Raw genomic sequence first — 19520 nt, forward strand, 5'->3', positions numbered from 1 at the left:
TTTAGCACTCTTAGTTTTCTAAGCCAACAAGGACTTTTGTTCAGGCCATGGGAAACTGTAATGAAATTCATAATTTCAGTTGAGTAAAAACAAGAAAATTGTGAGTTGAACCTTTCCCCATAACAGAAGATTTCAGTCTACCAGTGGCCACTGTGGTTCTCTTCAGCACTTGTTGGCATATTCCAGGATGAAAGACAGAGATCAAGGAGAAGTTGGAATTAGAGGGAATATGATTCAAGATAATTTCTGAAATTACTGAAAGGATAAGGAATTGCAGAACAATTCTTCAGATCCTTTGGGTTTTGAAAAGGAAAAACCAGAAAGTTGATCCTAGTGTTCTTTCATTTGAAAGTGAAAAACAAAAATTATCCAACCAGTGCTTCAGAAATGTTTAATAAGATCTAAGTTTGTTTATTCTTAAACATTACCTGCCCTTCTCACATAAATGATCAGTCTGACCTAAAGTACCTTGGCTTTAACTCTTCAAATGAAGCAGGAGAGAGCCTTGCAGTGGTTTCTCTTGGATTGTTTGCATTGGACAAATGCTTTCAAATACAAGTGTCATATTTACTGTTCTGATGTTTTTGCTTCATATTGCCCCTCTTCTTTGAGCATGACTGAGAGGTTACTATCTCAGAGTGGAGACTCAGACTGAAAATCACCTGTGGCTCATATGATGTGTGGTGGCTACTTTCTTCCCCTTCAATATAGAACTCTCAGTCTCCAGATGCGGCAGCAGCCCTTCATCAGAGCAGTGGAATTGCTGGGCTTTCTCATTGCACATGGGTATTGTCTGATTTCAAAGACACTTAATCTATAATGTCTAAATGCTGTTGCCTGAGCCCAGTCCAGGGAGTTTGGCGAGTCCAAATTCCCAAGGAGTCAGCAGTTGGTGTACCATTTTTTTTGCAAACTAAGGAGGTCTCCAAGAATTTTTATTTTATGTTGGGTTAATGCAGATATAATGACTTCCCACTTTTTTTCAAAAGCATGCATTCTAGAAGACTTCAGGTGTTTGTTCTGGATATCAGGAAGGAACTTGTTTAAACATAAAGTTACAATAAGATAATGAGATGTAAAATGATATTATGACTTCAAGGCAGAAAACCATCTGATGATGGTAATGGGGAGTGTGGCATGACTGCAAAGGGGGATGGGGAATGGGGCAGGGATAATTGCTGTGTTATCTCTGCAGATTCACACAGCACAATGTCTGTCCTCATATTGTCACAGGCTGCCAGCTCCATCCCTTCACACCTTTTAAACACAGACAGGCAGATGGACATGGGCTACTTGGTCCAAAAGCTTCTTCATCCATTCTTACTAGTGTTTTGTTAATCATTCTAACTGCGGCTTTTCTCCCGTGTCCCCTCCCAGCACTGGGGATTTCAAGGCTCAGCTTGCATAACAGGTAATAGCAGGCATTTCCTCCTCCTGTGTCGGGATATCCTGGCGCCCTTCAGTCTCTCTCTGACTGTATTTTAAACAGACTCCAGCGCAGGAAAAAAAAAAAAAAAAAAAGGCCCAATCTAAAATTAGCAGCCATGGTAGAAGAAAGGCCCATGGCTGTCTCCTGTGCTGTTTGTCAATGAAACAACACATCCAAACAGGGCCAGAACGCATTTCCGCTCTGGAAAAACAGGTCAAGTTTGGAGAGGATGGGAGAGTACAGCAGGCATCATGCTGATAGTCAGGGAGAACTATCCAGAAGGTATCCACAGTTACACAGACACAAAGGGGCTGTAGGGAGGGCTTTTATGGCAAGGCTGTATATCAGTCTTTTGAAAGCACTGTCTGGTGCTTGAGGCACTTGCTGCACCTGGAAGATGGATCAGGTGCTCTGAGGGTTACAGAACCTCTGCAGTCTCCTCCTCTCATCTGGATTTCAGGTTCCTCATCCTTAGTAGACCTAAAAAAACCTAACCATTTTATTGCTGTGACACTGTACTTAAATGACCTAGGCCATATTCTGATCTTGCATTTTTGAAAACCTGAGATCTCAGTAATTTTATGCCATTCTTAATATTCAGAGTTGTTAAAGTTGAAATTAAAACTTTAAATAAAATTGTGTTGTTTTATTATAACCTGATCTTTACATTAATAATATTTATGTGTGTATATATATATATATATATATATGGTTTTAGTATTTTTAATCTGATCTTATAATCAACTTGATTGTTACTCCATTAATGACAGTTTCCTGCATAGCTATCGTATAGGATTGGATTCTTACTGCAATGAATGCTGAAGTTACTTACTTTATGTAATAATGAAAGGTATTGCAGAATGTTTTCTCTTTGTTGCCACTGTTGTCAAAATGGAATTGTGATAAACCCATTTCCTCTTTTCCTCAGCAGTTCTGCATGCAGTCCATGAGAATTGCTGTGGGAATTTTATTTATAGCAGTCAGTGGTATGAATTGACTTTGGCTTTCTTTGCTGGATTGCAAATGTATCTGTTTGTCAAAATCCAGCTGGTGGTCATTGAGTAAAATTCAGTTAGCTAAAATAAAATAATAATGTTTCAACAAGGCTTCCGCTCTGCTTTCTTGAGTTCCTTGAATATATTTTGCCCTGCTAAATTGTGGGATTGCGGTGTATCCAGTTTGTTTCTCTTATGTTCACTTTCTTGGTTTCATAGGAAATAATAAATGCTTGGGGGTATTTTTGGTTGGCAGAAGCCTCATTATGATATATCCCAAATAAAAGCTTCTATTTATGTACTGCAGAATCTTATGGGGAGAGCTCGTTGGAGACAATTAACTTGCTTTTAGATATAAGCCATTTTGCTATTCTTTGTCACTTGAAAGATTTATAAAATAAGAAACACTTTTCCACCTGGGTTTAATAGAGAGTGAGCACATTTCCATCAGTAGAAAGAAGTGGACTTACTGGCAAGTTGGAACACAGCAGCTATGGCCTCCTCCCACCATTGGGTATCCTGGGAGATGATGGGGAGCTCCATCAGCCCCAGAACGAAGAGGAGCTGGCCAGCAGTCAGAGCCACCGTGGCAATGAGGTTGCAGGCACGCATCATGTCAAACTGCACTAGGAAAACAGAAGCAGCATAAAGTTACAATAATATAAAATTGTGAAAAAGCAAATCCTGACTGAGCAGGAATATAAAGTTTGTCAGTCCACAGAAAACAATTTGTAGACAGCAGTCCCTTGTTGTAACTGCCTTCCTTGTGGTCTGATTAAGAAAGGATTTTCTTCAGGATATGTATTGATTCTTTCCTTTAGTTGCACAGCATCTCATAAGTATTGCTTCAGTGCAATGGAACTGATGCAGCTGATTTGCTACAAGCTAATTTGGAACAAGCAGCTAATTTCCCAGAATGGCCCATTGGTGATGCTGGAATTCTCTTCACTGAAGATTCTACCTAATCCATAGTCAGAGTTGTTTGGGGCAGGATTGATGTTTGTTTTTTCGTGTGACTTAGAGTGAAATTGAACCACAAATAGTTTTCCAAGGCCCTAAAATAATAATAATTGCTAAGACAAACCAATAACACCCTGAATTTCTTTTTCCCCTAGTCCATCTGTATTGTCCTAAAAACATCCTGTGGATTTTAATGTTCAGTCTTACTGGTTTACAGAAGCTTTGTATAGAGGATTCTTATTTTTTACTTTTTTTATCACTTATTAGTCTTTGAGATACACTGCAAAGATCTTTATATTTCCATCTGTGTAATGAGAGAGATGGTTGTAATGATGATGTCAAGGCTTGGCAGTTCTGCATGAGATGGTAGGGCATAATCTGCATCTACATGTAAAAAGCCACGTTTTTGAAAATAGAGTCTGTTTTATATATCAATCATATATATACATACATACATATATATATAAAGTTCATGTATATCTAACAGTGAAGTTGTGGGAGTATGTTGTGGAGGATTACTATTGACCACCTGGCCAGGACAATGATGCTGATGAATTACAGTACAAGGAATTAAGGGATATCTCTAGATCAGCTCCCCTGGGCTTTAAGGGTGATTTTAAGTTTTCAGACATCAATTGGGACTATCATACAACAGACACAAACAGATTCAGGAAATTTCTGAAGCATGTTGAAGGTAACCTTGGGTGCAGGGACTGAAGGCTAACTTGAAAAGGTGCCCTCTGAGATGTGCATTTTGTAAAGAGAGACTTATGGGCAAAGTGATGACCTCTTAATAGGGCAGGAACCAGCACTTCTAAAGCATAGGGAATCATGCAAGAAGGAAAGGAGGGTCTGGCTGAGCAGGGATCTTCCTGAGCTGAAAAGGAAAGTGTGCAGGCCAGAGTCTGTACTGAACACCATGACAGGGAGGATAACAAAATAAAAATGACGTTGAATGATGGCAGTATGCCCAGGGCACAGTGACCAGGATGATGAAAGGCCTCGAGGGTAAGACATGCAAAAAGTGGCTGAGATCATTTGGCCAGTTCAGCCAGGAGAAGAGAAGGCTGAGGGGTGACCCTGTTGTATTCTGCACCTTCCTCACAGTGGGGAGGTGCTGATCTCTGTTGTCTGGTGCCAGGACCTGGGAATGGCTGGAGCTGTGTCAGGGGAAGGTTATGTTGGTTGTTAGGAAAATGTTCTTCCCCCAGAGGGTGGCCAGGCTCTAGAATAAGCTCCCCAGGGCAGTGGTCATGGCCTCAGGGCTGCCAGAGTTGTGGTTTGTGCAGGATGCTCTTAGTGATATCTTTTAGCTTAAGGTAGTCCTGCAAGCAACAGGGAGCTGAACACAATGATCCTTGTAGGTCCCTTCCAACCTGAGATAATTTATGATTCTCCATTAAAGAACAAATGCAGCAATGATTACAGACACGGACATCTGCAGTCTTGTCTAGAAACCTGATTAAAATATGTCTCCCAGCTGGCTACTGAATGGCTTATATCAACTGCAAAGTTGGGTACTTTTAGTCAGATTTTTTCCCTGCTTTTCCTGTTAACCTGATGGATGTCCTGTTTTTATCCTTTTCCTTCTTCTCAAGCAAAAGGTGGGAGTTACAAATATCATTGTTCCATATCGCTTGCCAATGTGTCATTGCTGTTGTGAAATAGAAGTAGCACCATGTGTAAGTTGGCATATTCTAGAGAAAGCCTGGAGTAGATTTTTTAGGAGTGTTCTAAGTTTGGTGGATGCATTGACCACCAGAAATTGGTTCCTGATCTTCCAGGGAGAGTGCTAGGAAATGCAGAAAACAAAACTTGATATAAACAAGAGGAAATTTAATTGTGTTAATCATGAAGTCTGACCTACTTTTGTGTTTACCCTTTCTTTTCCCTCATAGGCTGTCTTCAGCTTCCCGTGTTCCAAGTAGCAACTCATTATTTAATTAAAATTTAATAAAATATAATATTGTATCTGAGGAGTTAGTTAAGAACCATAGTCCATTAAACTTTTTCTATTGAATAAAATGTTAAGATGGTAACATACTAAGTATTTTTGGCTTCTCCTAGTGAGTTAATTTCTGATCATTTACTCAAAAAATTTGTTCAAAGATTTTGTGTTTAACTTCTAAAGTAGCCCTTTTAGCATTGGCAGCATTTCCATCTCTTGCCATTTTGAATGCTCACAGATCATGAAGCACACTGGATGGATAACGGAATCACAGTCAGATGTGTGAGCTTTGTAAACACCAGTAAACTTTGAACATTCAGAGTGTTCTGTTTTTCCACTCAGATGGACTTCTGTAATGCATTGAGCACCACTGCTTGCTGAAGAGATAGTAATGATTTTCAAAAGAGAAGTGCCCAAAGAGCAGGCTTACAGCCATTACAGCCATTATTAGTACTTTCATTTGGTGACGGAACTATCTGTAGTGTCAAATTAAAAACTTGTTGCCATAATGGATTCTTTTGCCTTGTCTGTATTTAGTATGCATGAGCTCAAAAAAAAAAAAAAAAAAAAGCCTCTGTATATAAATAACCTTTAAAAGTCTGAAGTTTATGCCAGAAATACATACTGCCCCCTGACACAAAAATTAACACCAAATTTTTGCTTTTGCTGCTATTCATGACTTTTTTTAATGCTTAACTGCATTACAGACTTAAAGCTTTGCCATGATGTTATATCATGCATACTAAAAATAGTAAGTTTCTGACTGTGACTCAGTTGAACTTCAAGCAAATTTGTAACAATTTAATCTTTACAAAATAGTTCTTTGATCATTGTCCTCTCCTGCAGCATTGGAAGTGCATTGAATGGGAAACATGATCTTTGCTGCTGTTTGTAAGAGCCCCACACTTAGGGATGTTTATTGGCCTAATTCACTACCACTGTTCAGAGAGATGTGGAAATGCAATGGGTATTTTGCATAGCTGCTCCTGTTAACCAAAAGGAAGGTTACACATGGTCCATGGAGCTGCAGCAGGCTGATGATTTGTAGAATAAGAAGGACATAGCTAGTGTGATTTAATTAAATGTTAAGACAATTATTTTTATAGAATAAAGTATTACAACCTGAGTACCTTCCCATCATATGAGAGATGTTGGTTTATTCTAACAGGTTTAATGTATGATCTGTCATCTTTTGGTTTTGTTGTAGAATTGAAATGATTCTTTTTTGGGGAAAAACCAAACCTAGGGCTCATTTTCAGGGTAAACATTTCTATGATTCTGAGATCATCAAGTCAAACTGTTCCCTCAGCACTACCAAGGCCCCCACCAACCATATCTCCAGGTGCCACATCCACACATTTGTTAAATCCCTCCAGGGATAGGGACTCCACCCCTACCTTGGGCAGCCCATCAATAATGTATAACTTTTATAATAATGCATGAAGTCCATTCTTCTTGCAGTAGAGCTTGTTAATTGTATTCAGCCTGGAAATGTGAGGTAACTGTGCTTCCTTATTCACCATTATGACTTTGCATGCTGTCAACTCAGCACATTGTAATTTTATTTTGTACGTACCAATCCTAAGCTGAGCCTCTGCATCATCATCTCTGGCCTCTTTTTAGTGGTGACAACCAATGGACAGTGTAGATTGAGAAAGGGGATTGAATGTGCAATGGTAAAGTATTTCTTCAGAGCTCAGCCCAATGCCATTGAAGAGGGAAATCTTGTTGAGGAAGGCCAGGCCACAAGGCTGTTCTCCTGCTTGAATGACTGCTCAATGCAGGAATAAATATTTCTAGTCTCTTATAAAACTGGCTGGAATATAGTTTTTGTAAAAGCTGTGAAATTTAGTACTTAACTTTGTGCTCTTTTACTGTATTTTAAATTATATGTACAGCAAAAATGTCTCAATAGCCAGCTTTAGTCTATTTTGATGAGTTTTCTATAGATTTCATAATTAGTATAAATTTAGGATCAGCTGTTCAATTATTTCCGCTTCAATTATAGTAGCCAGTATCACTTTTTGGGGCCACTGCAGACTTCATCAACTTTTGCATTTTGTTTGTTAGTGACAGTTTGTAAAACCAGATGGTCATAGTGGGTTTAGTGTCTGCACAATTACTGGTGGCATTTGTGTTAACCTCTCACTTCTAGAATCTATTGCCTAAGACTGTCATGACACAGGTATTTTGGATATTCTACTTTTTTTTGTTTTGTCAAACTTATTGTTAATGTCACTTGTCTCTTGAAATTTAACTGATGGAGTTCCCTGTGGCCAGAGGTGGATGTTCCCTGTAGTGTTAATTTCTTTGTGTGCATCTGACAGGTGAAAGAGGGAGGCCAAGCCCTCCATCTGTACCTTTTCACCTCCCTTAAGATGCAACTTGGCTGTTGAGAGCTGGAAAGGGTTGCAGCTGAATGGCTCCAGAAACTTTGCTCTAAGTATCTGTTGTTCATCAGCATACAGTGCTAGTCTTGCATTTTTCCTTCTGGAAGCTCTCCGTGGGTCCCATTTTCTCAGAGAATCAGTTAATTCCTGGACAGGACATCCAACTGGGACTCTTGTACAGCCAGGGGTACTGGCTTAATGAATTCTGCCTTGTTTAAAACAGGGATCAATCAAGAGTCAAACCCCAAACTCTAAGGATGAGACCAAGTCAGATTCCTTGTTGTTTTGCTCACTTCCTAAACCATCCCTATCCCTGCAGATTAGAGATGTTAATTCGATTTTCTTATTTGCAAGCAGCAATTTTGTTGTTTTGATCCATGATAGCCCCAGAACTGTTGGTGGTATGTTCCAGGATAGACCAGGACTGTTTGCAGAAGTAGGTTAGTCATCCTGGAGAGTAATTTGCATGGTTTGGGGATGATGAAGAAGGGTGATCTCACTGGAAGATCACATTATGTTAATTGCTTAAAATACAAACATTTCTTTTCCTTTTCTGTCTGCATAGAAGGAAAAAAAAAAAAAAAAAAAGTGAAGTGGGAGTTCAAGCATTTCAATGGTTAAGCAAAATGGCTCAAGATATTTTCATAGTAATCTCAAACTTCCCCTGGGAAAGACCCTATTGATAAACAAAAATTTAGTGCAAACTTTAATCCAGATTCTGCGAGGAAGTTATTAAATATCCAGACCTGGGAAGAATGTAGTGACCACACATTTATTCAGTGCATGGGGTCAGTGCTCATTCCCAGCATCTCTGTATGGCTTCACATTCTCCTGATGGCATCTGAGCTGTTGGAGGTGACTGAGAGTGTGCTGTTATCTCTGTCCACTGTGGGACACTAAATCTGTTACATCTCAAAAATGGTACTTAAATTCTAATTTGCTCTTAAACTCTTAATAATTCAGGATGGGTTACGCTCAGCTGAAGGATGGTGCCACCGTAGCTTGTTCTGAAGCTGATTGCATATATAATTACATCCATTCTTTAAATCTCCTGAGGGATATTGCTTCTTGGTTTTGTAATGAAAGGAATTTAAAAAATATATTCTGTTGATGCCATTTCCTATGGTTCTTGGATTTATTTATGAATCACTTGGTGAATTATTGGGACGCATACTGATATGTACCTGTTTGTTCTTTTAAGTGCTTCATGTTCATACATGACTTTATTCTGGAAAGGAAAAGAAATGGTTGTGTTTCTGAAAAGAGATTTCTAATTTATTATAGATGAAACTGGTAATGCTCCTTACACTTAAGTTGCCTCACCTACTTTTGTTAGAACCCATTTTCAATTTCTTGTAACTGTGCTAGACTTCATCTTCTTGGGCATGTCTGCAGGCTGAGATCATAATCTTCTGATAAAAAAATCTAACTAGATAAGTAATTAGGTTTTCTCTAATATAATCAAAGACTCTAATTGAGCATGCCATTTTCCTCTTAGAACTTGATGTTTTGCTGAGCTGTTATCCTGAGATAAAGAATGCATTATAATTTTTGGCCTTTTGGAGTAATTTTTAAAATCCACATTATAGGGACTTCAGAAATGCAAACCAAGTACCAAAATGAGGAAAATTAGAATAGTATGCTTGAACCTAAATGGATAAAAGGCAAGAGTCAGAAAGAGCAAGGCTTCTGTCTTGCTGACTCTTACTTATAGTCCTGCTGTTCATAAACCTGAGTTCCAACCTGGAGAGCTGGATTCAGTATTAATAAATAATTTTAGAAGAAACATTTAAAATTTAAGAAAAACTCACTTTGGTCAAACTTTTGGCAATGAATCACATGTTTCTTTTGTTTTGGATGTCATCAAAGCTGAGATGTGCTGAGCAATCTCTGCAGTTGCCATGGAAATCAGCTGAAGCTGTGCCTCAGATACCAAGAGCACTATGAAAGTACAAAGTACAACTGTGTTTCATTTTACAACATGGGCATAGGAGGTCAGCACTTACTGTTAAAACCATTCTGAGATAATAGGGACAATAAATAGAACCACTGTAATTATCAGCATCATGCTATGCCTCCCAAATTATCAGCATCATGCTATGCTATGTGCTGTATTTATAAAGTCTCACATTCAATTTCTTCTGTTGATTTAAACTTGTGGTATTTATATTGCTAGTCTCTTTGAGTATGAATTAGGAAATATATGGAAAAACTTAAAAAGTACTCGTGAAACAAACTAAGCCAAATGTTGGCAGTATCTCAGTGCACCTTTGCATGACTGTGTCACTGAGACCATGGGAAGGCTTAAAGAGATGTTTATGTAATGCAAATGTATTTTGATGGTCTGAAGAGACATTTTTTTTTAAGTGAAACAGATCTGAATTTCTTTTTTGCCTTGTACCCATTCCACATGATTATGTTGTTTGCAGGTCTTACTGACTTTGTCCTGAAAAAGGAAGTCTCGCCTGCTCATCTTAAAAAGTCTTTGCAAGTGGCCATAGAGCTTTCAGCAACAAGAGTCCTCAGTATGTTCTGTTGCTGGATTAATATCTTAAAAACTATGAATGCATGGATATCTCAAGAATTATTTTGTTATTTTGCTTTTTTCACCTCCTGGGAGGCTTTCTGAAATATGCAATTTATGCTTTTTTTTTTTTTTTTCCTTTTCTTAAAAATAGTAATTTAAGGAAGAGAGCAGGGAAAACCCAGTCTGGTTTTGCACAATTATAGTAATGTTCTGATGTGGCAAAGAGGAGTAATCTTCCAAACCTTTAGGTATTTTGGAACTTAACCATTCAGCTCATCTAAGTGTGAAACTTCAGATTTGAATATTTATTTTGAAAGGCAGACAGATCTTGTTGGGAAGAGTGTGGTTGGTGGGTGTTTTTTTATAACAGCTTCACTTACTACTTTTGGAGTGAAGACATGGCTCCATTAACTATTTCCAACACAAGCAAGTGCTTATGGTTAAGTGATGGGCCCTTACAAGCCCAGCATTGAGAGCCGTCAATACAGCAATCAGTTTTAACAGACACAGCTATTTCTGATGAGATATGAGTTGTCTAGATATCATGATTTGCTTCTTTATAAACCTCAGGAGGGTATTCTGATAAATGCATTAATCTGAAATTTTCAAAAGCCCCAGAGCCATTTTCACTCATGATGCTTTAATTGATTTCAAAGTCTTGATGGCAAGAGTAACCAAACTGTGATTACTCTGACAATATTTCTGTGCAACACATGTGTATATACTGCATTGAAACGTGTATTAGCTTCATTTTCCTGTCCCAAATCCTAAGGAATTTTGCACTTTTCCAAAATGAGTACACAAAACTGCACCCTGACATGAAAATGATCATTCACTCTAAATTGAAAATCCATCTCTCAGAATTCATCTCTACTGGCCTCCATCATTAAATTAGTAGTGTCACTTATTTAAATGTTGCTCATATTTCAGATATTATGATGGGAAATCACAAACCCTGAGCTGCCAGCTGCCCATGTTGCCTCACCTCTGTGGAACAGCCTGAGCAGTCTATCATGCTATGTATATAATGTGTATAATAAGGTTTGGGGCTTGTTTAATCTGATGATAGTTCCTGTGTTCTCCAGATGTGCTTGGTCTCTTTTCTGGGTTTCTATGTATGGAAATATATATATATGTGGACAAGTAACATGTTTACAGCACACTCAGCTGCTTGACTCAGCCTGGCTTCCAGCCAGCCAAATTTCAGAAAAACTGGAAATTTTGGAGACACTGGATCTTCATGGAAATGCAGTGAACATGGGCATTAAGGTGAATGGCTGCTTCTGTATCAAACCTCAGCTCCTCATTCCCACCCTGAGCAGCCTCCTGCCTCGGCCAGCAAATGTCCCTGTGTCCATGTGTGTGCAATAATCATCCATCCAGGCTGGACAGGTGTTTACCTAACATCAGTGTGGCAGTCATGTAGCTGCTCCTGATGCTGTGCCTCTCCCTGGCGTGAATTATACTCCTTGGTAGAACTGCAATTCCCACAGGAAATCCAGCTCTGAACATCAGAAGTTGAAACACATCCTCCTGTTGCAATTTTCCTTATGTGTCCTGCAGCCCTGAAGAACCCAGTGAGGTTTTGTATCTTTTAAACCCTTGCCTATTCTTGAATTTCCACATCGTTCCTAATGTTCTTTAGACAAAGAGGGACAAACTGGGACCTTGGCTGATGAATGCATCATCTCCCTGTGCCCATCCAGAGATAGCCTCAGAGCACAGCTGGACTTAAGGGTATATTTGTACCCTACAGTGTGGTTAAAAATATCAAAGTTGATTCCAAGTAATGTAGTGTGTTCATGCAGTATTCCTGGCATGGTACAGGGTCAGGACCTAGGTGGCTTTGAGAAGGGCTGGCTCTGAGAGGCATCACTGGTGGTGTCACTGCGTGTTCTTGCCACTCAAGGATAGCTCCCATGTCCCTTTGTGGGGCCACATCGCTGGGTGTGCTGCCTTTGCTCACACGTGATGGGCACAAAGCTCAGTGCTTTGTGCTCATGACATGCTGCCTTACCCCAGCTCTTACTGAGGCCGTGACACTACTACCTTATAAGCATAAAGAGATGCAGGCAAGAGCATAATCTTCCAAATTTTTTCAACAGCTCTAAAACTTCAGCTCCATAATCTTTGTCAAATGTCTTTACCTACATTCAGATGACAGGAGAATTAGGCTACCTGGCCATGTTTCCTTAAAGTGTTTGAAGAGGGGCTATAAAACCTGAGTTCTCAGTGAAGCATTCAAGTTTGTATCATTCAGTGGTTTGTCCAAGATATAAAAGCTTATATGTATGTCCTCACAGCTGGGCTGATTCTCAACATAGGTGAAGGTTCCAGATCTGAGAGTTTATGATCACTAAAAAAGGAGCAATCTCACCCCTCCTAACACGTTTGTCACTTAGTGTTAGTAGCAGCACCTGTTGGACTCAATACCACTGCTTAGTCTAGTGGAAAAATATCTGTCAAAAACCTTACCCCACCCCACGTCCAAAACTTCCACCCTAACCTGGGGATTCTTTTGCTGTTAGTCATCTGAACCATCACAGAAGCTTTTCAGCATCACTGGGGGTTGAAAGAGAGGTGCAGGGCTGCACAGCAAGAGGTAGAAAGAGAAAGGTAGATAAAGACAAGTGAAAGGGCCTGGGATCTCCACTTCCAGGAACAGTGAGGTTTGAAGGACAGACTTGGAAGTGCTTTCCCATGGAATCAATTGCCCATGCTTCTGATGCTGTGCCTTGCAGAAGTAGTTCACATTGCAATGCTTCGTTTCCCTGTATTTTTAATATTATTTACTCCTGCCCCAGCTTTCTTTGGGTTTTGGTTTTTTTTTTTACATTTCTAGGAAGAAATCCTTCCCTATGAGGTTGGTGAAGCCCTGGCACAGGTTACACAGATAAGCTGTGGCTATCCCATCCCTGGAAGTGTCCAAGGCCAGGCTGGATGGAGCTTGGAGCAAACTGGGATAGTGGAAGGTGTCCCTGCCCGTGGCAGGGGTTGGTATGCAATGGACTTGAAGATTCTTTCCAACCCAAACCATTCAATGATTCTGTGATTTCAATGGGAGAGAAGAGCAGGCAGAGAAGGTCAGTGAATAGCAGGTTCTAAGAATCTACTTCTCTCTGCCAGGGAGGAAGCCAGCTTATAGTAGTGCTTGTAGCTGGCTGTTAGATACATACTGCATGTACAGGAGTCTTTAGGATATGGACACACAAATTCCCAGAGAGTTTACAGTTTTTCTGTTGAACTCTGTTGAGATAAATAGATTGCTTCTCAAATATGTATGTCTCTATGTGTACATGAGCAAGATTGTGGCCTCTTTCACATTGCTATTACCAGAACAACTTTTCTGTATTTTTCTACAAATGGCATCCAAAATACTTTGTGGTAACTTCATGTAGTTATTTTGAGATATATGTATGTATATGCATACTCACACACCCCTGCATGTCTGTGATTTATCTGCAGCTGACAGATGAGGATTGCTACAGGTATTCCTCAATTAATGTGTGGTTTCTTATTAGAGAAATTCTTTAGGATGACAAATCCATGGATGCAAGATCAGGCTCATACTAACCATGTGTACATCCATGGAAACAAAATTGTCTCAAAAATAAATGCCACAGTCGTGTTTCCTACTGAGTTTGTCATGACATCTGTAGAGGAGGAATTTTCCTTTAAATGCTGTATCAAGGTACAGAATTGGCATTTGATTACTATTTGCTTCCAGATTAAATAGCGAATGGATGCTTTACTCCTGTACAGATCAAGTCCCTGGGCTTGAAAAGCCTCTTTAAATTAGAATTTTAACAATGGTTGTGAGATAATTCTTCTGAGCACTTGACCACGCTATAATTACTTGGAAATGTTCAAATTTTCTGTCACATTATCCTTCTATTTTATATCAGAAACTGCTGCCCAGATGGTTCTGCCATGAAACTAATACCTGTCATTGTTAGGTACCACACACTGCCTGGCCTGCACACAGCAAGAAATACAAGCTTGTGTTTTAAAAATGTGGCAGGAGCCAAATTCACTGTGCAGGAGCTCATTCCAGTGTTGAGTACATAACATGTACTTTTACAATTTGTGAATGGTACACATGTTCTTCAGGTTAGAATATAGCTTATCAGTATTAACTGGGGAAGTGATTCCAGAGATGAAGCTGCAAAAACACATCAAGGAACTTCTCCCACAGTCTAATCCTTTTCATAACCATTTATTGTTATAAAAAGTTCTTTCAGTTTAAAAAAGTATTGAAAGGGTAAGGACTTTAAAACATTTGAGAAATGTTCTGATTTTGATTTATGCAGGCTCAGTATAAGCAAATGTTAAAAAAAGGTTTCTGTATAATTTTACTGGAAAATATAATCTGGAATGAGTCCACATTAAAGCATTTTTAAAAGAAATTAATATTTATTTGGTTTCTCTCCAAAGGGATCTAAGAAACTCCAAGGACCGATTTCTCTTTCTCCACATTTCAAAATCTGGTTTGAAATAATGTATTTTACAGATGCTGTAACATAGAATCCCTCAGAGGTGTCAGAGCTGTTTTTGAGCATCCCTGAAATCTTGGAAGAATCCTGTAGTCTGTCAAGGACTTTATAGCCATATGTTCTGTTAAATTCCATGCCTTGAAGGGTGCAGCGGAAGCACTGACTCCCCTTTGAATGGCTGCTCACAGCCCAGCTGCTGAGAGTGGAGGGGGTTTAGGGGAGAAACCTCTTGGCACTAGGGTAGTGTTTTCCCAGCCACAGTGTCTGCAGGTATTTTGGACAGTCTTTAAGGGCCCTTCCTACCCAAGCCTTTCTGTGATCCTGATCCAGCACAGTTCTGCTCTGTAAGAGCAGGGTTGCACTGTTAATGTTATAAATGTGATACATAAGGTTTATTATTTATTAATCAGTTCTGTAATTCTCATGTTATCCAGTAATTTTCCCTATTTCGGTGTAAGCTATTTGCATTCTTCAGATCCCACAATCCGTGAAAGTGCAAAAATACACTATGGGTAATGATTTTTGTAGTCATCAAGTTGTATATTAATTGTTTTTTTTTCACCAAGAAGCATAGTTACACATTTTAAGGCATTTCTCAATTTTACATGTTTTTGCCACAACTATTTCTGATGTTTTTGCTCCTGACATTTCCAACAAAAACAAACAGAAGGGAGAAATAAGTCAACATGTCATTCATTGCAATACCTTTTTGAGTTTGGGCTTTTTTGTTTTGGTTTTGTTTTGGTTTGGTTTTGTGGTTTTTTTTTTTTTTCTGTTTGTTTGTTTTTTGTTTTGGTGGGTTTTTTGTGGGTTTTTTTTTTTTTTTTTAGTTTTAGGGTATTCAGAATAACTGTGGTTGCTGTTGTATTGAGGAGGAAGGGGTCTCTTATGACAGGAGCCCAGGAGGGAGAAGTGAGCCCAAGATGTCTAAACTTTGGGCTTATACTTCTTAGATAATTTTTTCAAAGCAGATCAATTCCTGAGCTATATAAGCCAGGCAGCACCATGCAGATCTCTAGTTTTGAGGGGGAACAAGGAGTTTAGTTCACTGGTGGACATCATACTTCTTATTTTCTGAAATTAATTTATTTGGGAATGAATATGAGGAGATGATTAGACTAAGACAGGTAACATGATTTTAGGGTTAGACTACTGAACTCCTGGGGACCAGATGCACCCTACCAATTGTGTCTGCAGAGAAGATAAGAGGCTGCACTTACATTTGACAGTGCTGCGTGACTCCTGGAACCCAGTCGACTCTGAACCCCAGCCCAGGGCTTCACACTCCTGCTCCACCCCTTGCCCGTGCCTGGCACTGCTGCTTGCACCTCCTCTGCTCCGCTCTGCCAGCCAGCACATCCTCCAGAGCCCCACACTGCGCTTGCGCCCGTCCTCCAGCGTTTGGTACACCCAGTTGGGGGTAAAGGCAGCCGCGTTGTTAAGAATGAGTGAGACCAGAGCTACCAATACAGCTGTGGCTACCAGTTTCTGGACAGTCATATCTGACTGTCAGCTTGCTGCCAGTCTCTAATTGCAGATGACACGAGGTCCCAGTCAGCTGCAGCACATTGAAATCGGGCTGGGAACAGGCAGCTGCGCTGTGCGTTACGGGGCTCTAGAGGACATCACCGTTCATTCTTGAAGTCAGTTCCTGAGGGATTGCTGACCAAGGAGATGCGAATTTTGTGAGGTAGATAGGAGAATTCCATAAAATAAGAACACAAAGAAGCTTTGTTATGTCCTTCCAAGCGTTGACTTATCCGCCTTCTTGCACTTTGATAAGTAATGCCAGTCTCATGGTGAAGTGGATGTCAGGGAGGTCCATTCCGTGTTGGATGGGATGAATCCAGAGAGAATCCAGTCTTGGGGCAGGAGAGCCTGAGCTGAGGTGGGGCAGAGGTGGAATGGTATGGTCCCTGTAGCCTGGCGAGTGCTGGGTCCTCCAAGCCAACCAGTGCAGCTCCAAAAGCCTAGGTTTGGTTGCAAACTTCAGAATATCCTGCAAATGGTGACAGATGTCATCCTCTCAAAGCCAAGCCCAGCCAGAGGAGTGTGCGGTCATTCCAAAGGTGATCTGCAAGTCTGGAGTATCTCGAGGAGGTTGCTCTGCCCTGTCCCTCTCCGAAGAGCCGAGCTGTGAGTGCCGGGACGAGAACACACACTGCGGTGAGGAAAAGGCCCCCCCACCAAGAGGAAATGCCTGTTTTTGTGGCTTGTTTTGGTGAGCCTCAGGGCGTAGTCGACTGAAAAAAAAAAAAAAAAAAAAAAAGGACCACTGCCACGGCAGTCAAACATTAACAGGATGCGTTTCCTGAAAGGAAAAGACTCTGGGGACTTCTAAAGTTGTCCCTCCTCCCCTCGGAGAGCCCCCTCCCTGCCTCACGCCTCCTCCCCTCGCCGCTGCGCGCAGCCGGGCTGTCGGGACCCGCCGCGTCCCGGGGAGCCCGGGGAGCGCAGCAGAGCTCCTCGGGAAAAGGAGAGAAGGAAATCCCAGCTTCAGCCCTCGGGGCATCAGCTCTGTGGAAGCGGATCGAGGAGAGGGATTTTGAAATACCGTTTATTAGAAGAAAAACTATATTGGGGTTCGCTGCGGGACAGCGCGACGAAAACGCTGCGGGGGTGCCCTGATGTCCGCGTCCTCTCTGCACCATAGGAGAGACCGTGGCAGATAAATAGGAAGTATAAAATCTCGAGATTCTCAACCGTGTAACAACCCAGTTTGGGGATGTCTGCAAAGTGATGTTGAGAGTCGCCGTATGGCGAGCCCGAGCCGCGTTGTGCTGGGCGCGGTGTCGGCTCCGCAGAGCCTGCAGGGAGGCTGCCCGCTCCGCTCGGTGCCCAGGGAGTGAAGACTGCTGCTTGGAGGGATATCCCTGGTAGAGCCCGGTACGGAACGGACTGCCAGAGGGCAAGTGCCTTCTCTTCACAGGACAGGTGTTTCTCTGGTAAACCCGTTAAAGAGAGTTGTTGAGGGTATTCCAAACTGTCCCTGAACCTGGATGTTTCCAGAGCGCTCTTGTCCAGACTGGCGCTCCAAACGCTCTTTGCTGTTCCTTTCAGCTGCCTCGGCAGCACCGGGAGGAGGACAGGGATTCTGGTGGGCACTACCCTGCAGCCGGGTGGCACTGCCTGGGTTATGCCCCTCCTGAGCTGAGCTCGGCACAGTTCTTCAGGCTTCACAAATACCGCACGAGAGTATCATTGCCTTGTACACACTGAAGGCACAACATCCTGTCAGCAGTGAGAAGAACTGGCACAGACCTGCCTCGCCAGGCACTGCCACACATGAGGGGCTGGCACAGGAGTTCACATCCCGGTAATCATACATTAGATTGCAAACAGGTTTAATTTTATAGCGGCTCCATCTTACCGGAAAAGAAGCTTTGCCCCTAACCAACCAATCTGCCCTGACCCAATATACTGAAAGAAACTGGTCTGAAATTTTTTACAAGGCAACATTCTCTTTTCAAGACTTGTTGGTGAGAGAAGCGGCAGGAATTCCACTAAAGCTGATTATGTTCCTATAATTAGTTTTCAGCTACTGAAGTTGAATGTCCTAACCTGGCTATGAACTCAGCCCTCCTCCATGTGCTCTGGTAATTTTTAATCTTTAAACAAATTGAGTTTTAAGTACTTTGAGCATCTTCATCCCTTGAGAGCACTGTAGCATCTGTGGTTTCTCTTTTTCCCTGTGATTAGTCATGTTTCTGTACATTACTGGTTTTAGAACTCCCAGTATAAGCACACCAGTGTCTGCCATTCTTCAAATAAATTTCCTACCAGCAATGACTGTCTTTGCGTATTTTAAACCCCCCTTGGATTACTTGTAATTATGATTCTGTGTTTATTATAAGCCAGGCATTCAGCAGCAAGGCAGATGATGTTTACATGCAGATAACACCAGGTGACATTTCCCTAAAGGGAAATGTCATACGCCTGCTTCTGAGCCCCCCATTTGATTTTTGTGATTTGATGAAGTCTGGGTATGTATTTTCAGGAGGGTCCAAGCTTCCTTCTCATGTAACATTAAAAACAATAGCAATTACATTTTACAAAGGCTGAACAAATCAGTCTAGTCATAAAATCATAAAGGTTGGAAAAGATCATATCCAACTACTGCCCTAGCCACAGACCCATGTCCTCAAGTGCTACATCCACCCAGCTTTTAAATCTTTACAGGGATGGTAACTTCACCACTGCCCTGGGAAGCTGTGCCAGTGCCTGACCACCCTTTCCATGAAGAAATTTTCCCTAATACTCAATTCAAAAAGTATGAGAATCCTGATCCTTGATATAAAACTGCCTTAGTGAATGCTTCTTTGTTGACAAGCAGCAGGATGTGCATTTTGCAGTACTCATGGCATTCTGTGGGGCACAGGGGTTTGTGTCATACAACCCACATGGAGCAATCTCTTGGTGTTGGTTTTATGAAGGTAAGTTTGGAACAAAGCTATGTATTCAATGGGATATTATAGATATATTCTCTGAAGCTGCTTTATCAAATGGTATGTTTCTTCCAGGGAAGAGTTTTTAGGAGTAGCTTCATCAGCTTTCAGTGTTTGGATCATACATGAAAAATGCCTGACTTTTCATAGAGTAGCTCATAGAATATCATTAACACTATCAAGAGTCTCATTGAACTGTTAGAACTTTTCATCTATTACTTAGCTCCTTGCTGTCTTTCAGCCCCATGGAAAGATATAACCAGGATCCCATAAATGCATTTTATTTTAAAAACATCAAACCTAATTTAGCTATATCAGTTAAAACCTCATTTT

At 40.9% G+C, this 19520-nt stretch overlaps 2 protein-coding genes across 4 annotated transcripts in view; one reads left to right on the top strand and one right to left on the bottom strand.

Annotated features, from left to right (window-relative positions):
- The window catches only part of TMEM204 (transmembrane protein 204), a 28210-nt gene extending 11217 nt beyond the window's left edge, over window positions 1-16993 (bottom strand). Inside the window, exons 1-2 of the mRNA XM_021529631.3 lie at window positions 15963-16993; window positions 2895-3050 (exon numbers count right to left, since the gene is read on the bottom strand). Coding sequence (XP_021385306.1) covers window positions 2895-3050; window positions 15963-16242 — 436 coding nt within the window. The 5' untranslated portion in view covers window positions 16243-16993. The remainder of the gene's footprint in view (window positions 1-2894; window positions 3051-15962) is intronic.
- Window positions 1-19520, top strand: part of IFT140 (intraflagellar transport 140) — an 84022-nt gene that overhangs the window by 51174 nt on the left and 13328 nt on the right. The gene's annotated exons all lie outside the window — the stretch shown is intronic.

This window comes from Lonchura striata, chromosome 16 (genome assembly GCF_046129695.1).
Source record: "Lonchura striata isolate bLonStr1 chromosome 16, bLonStr1.mat, whole genome shotgun sequence".
In the NCBI taxonomy this organism is placed as follows: Eukaryota; Metazoa; Chordata; class Aves; order Passeriformes; family Estrildidae; genus Lonchura; species Lonchura striata.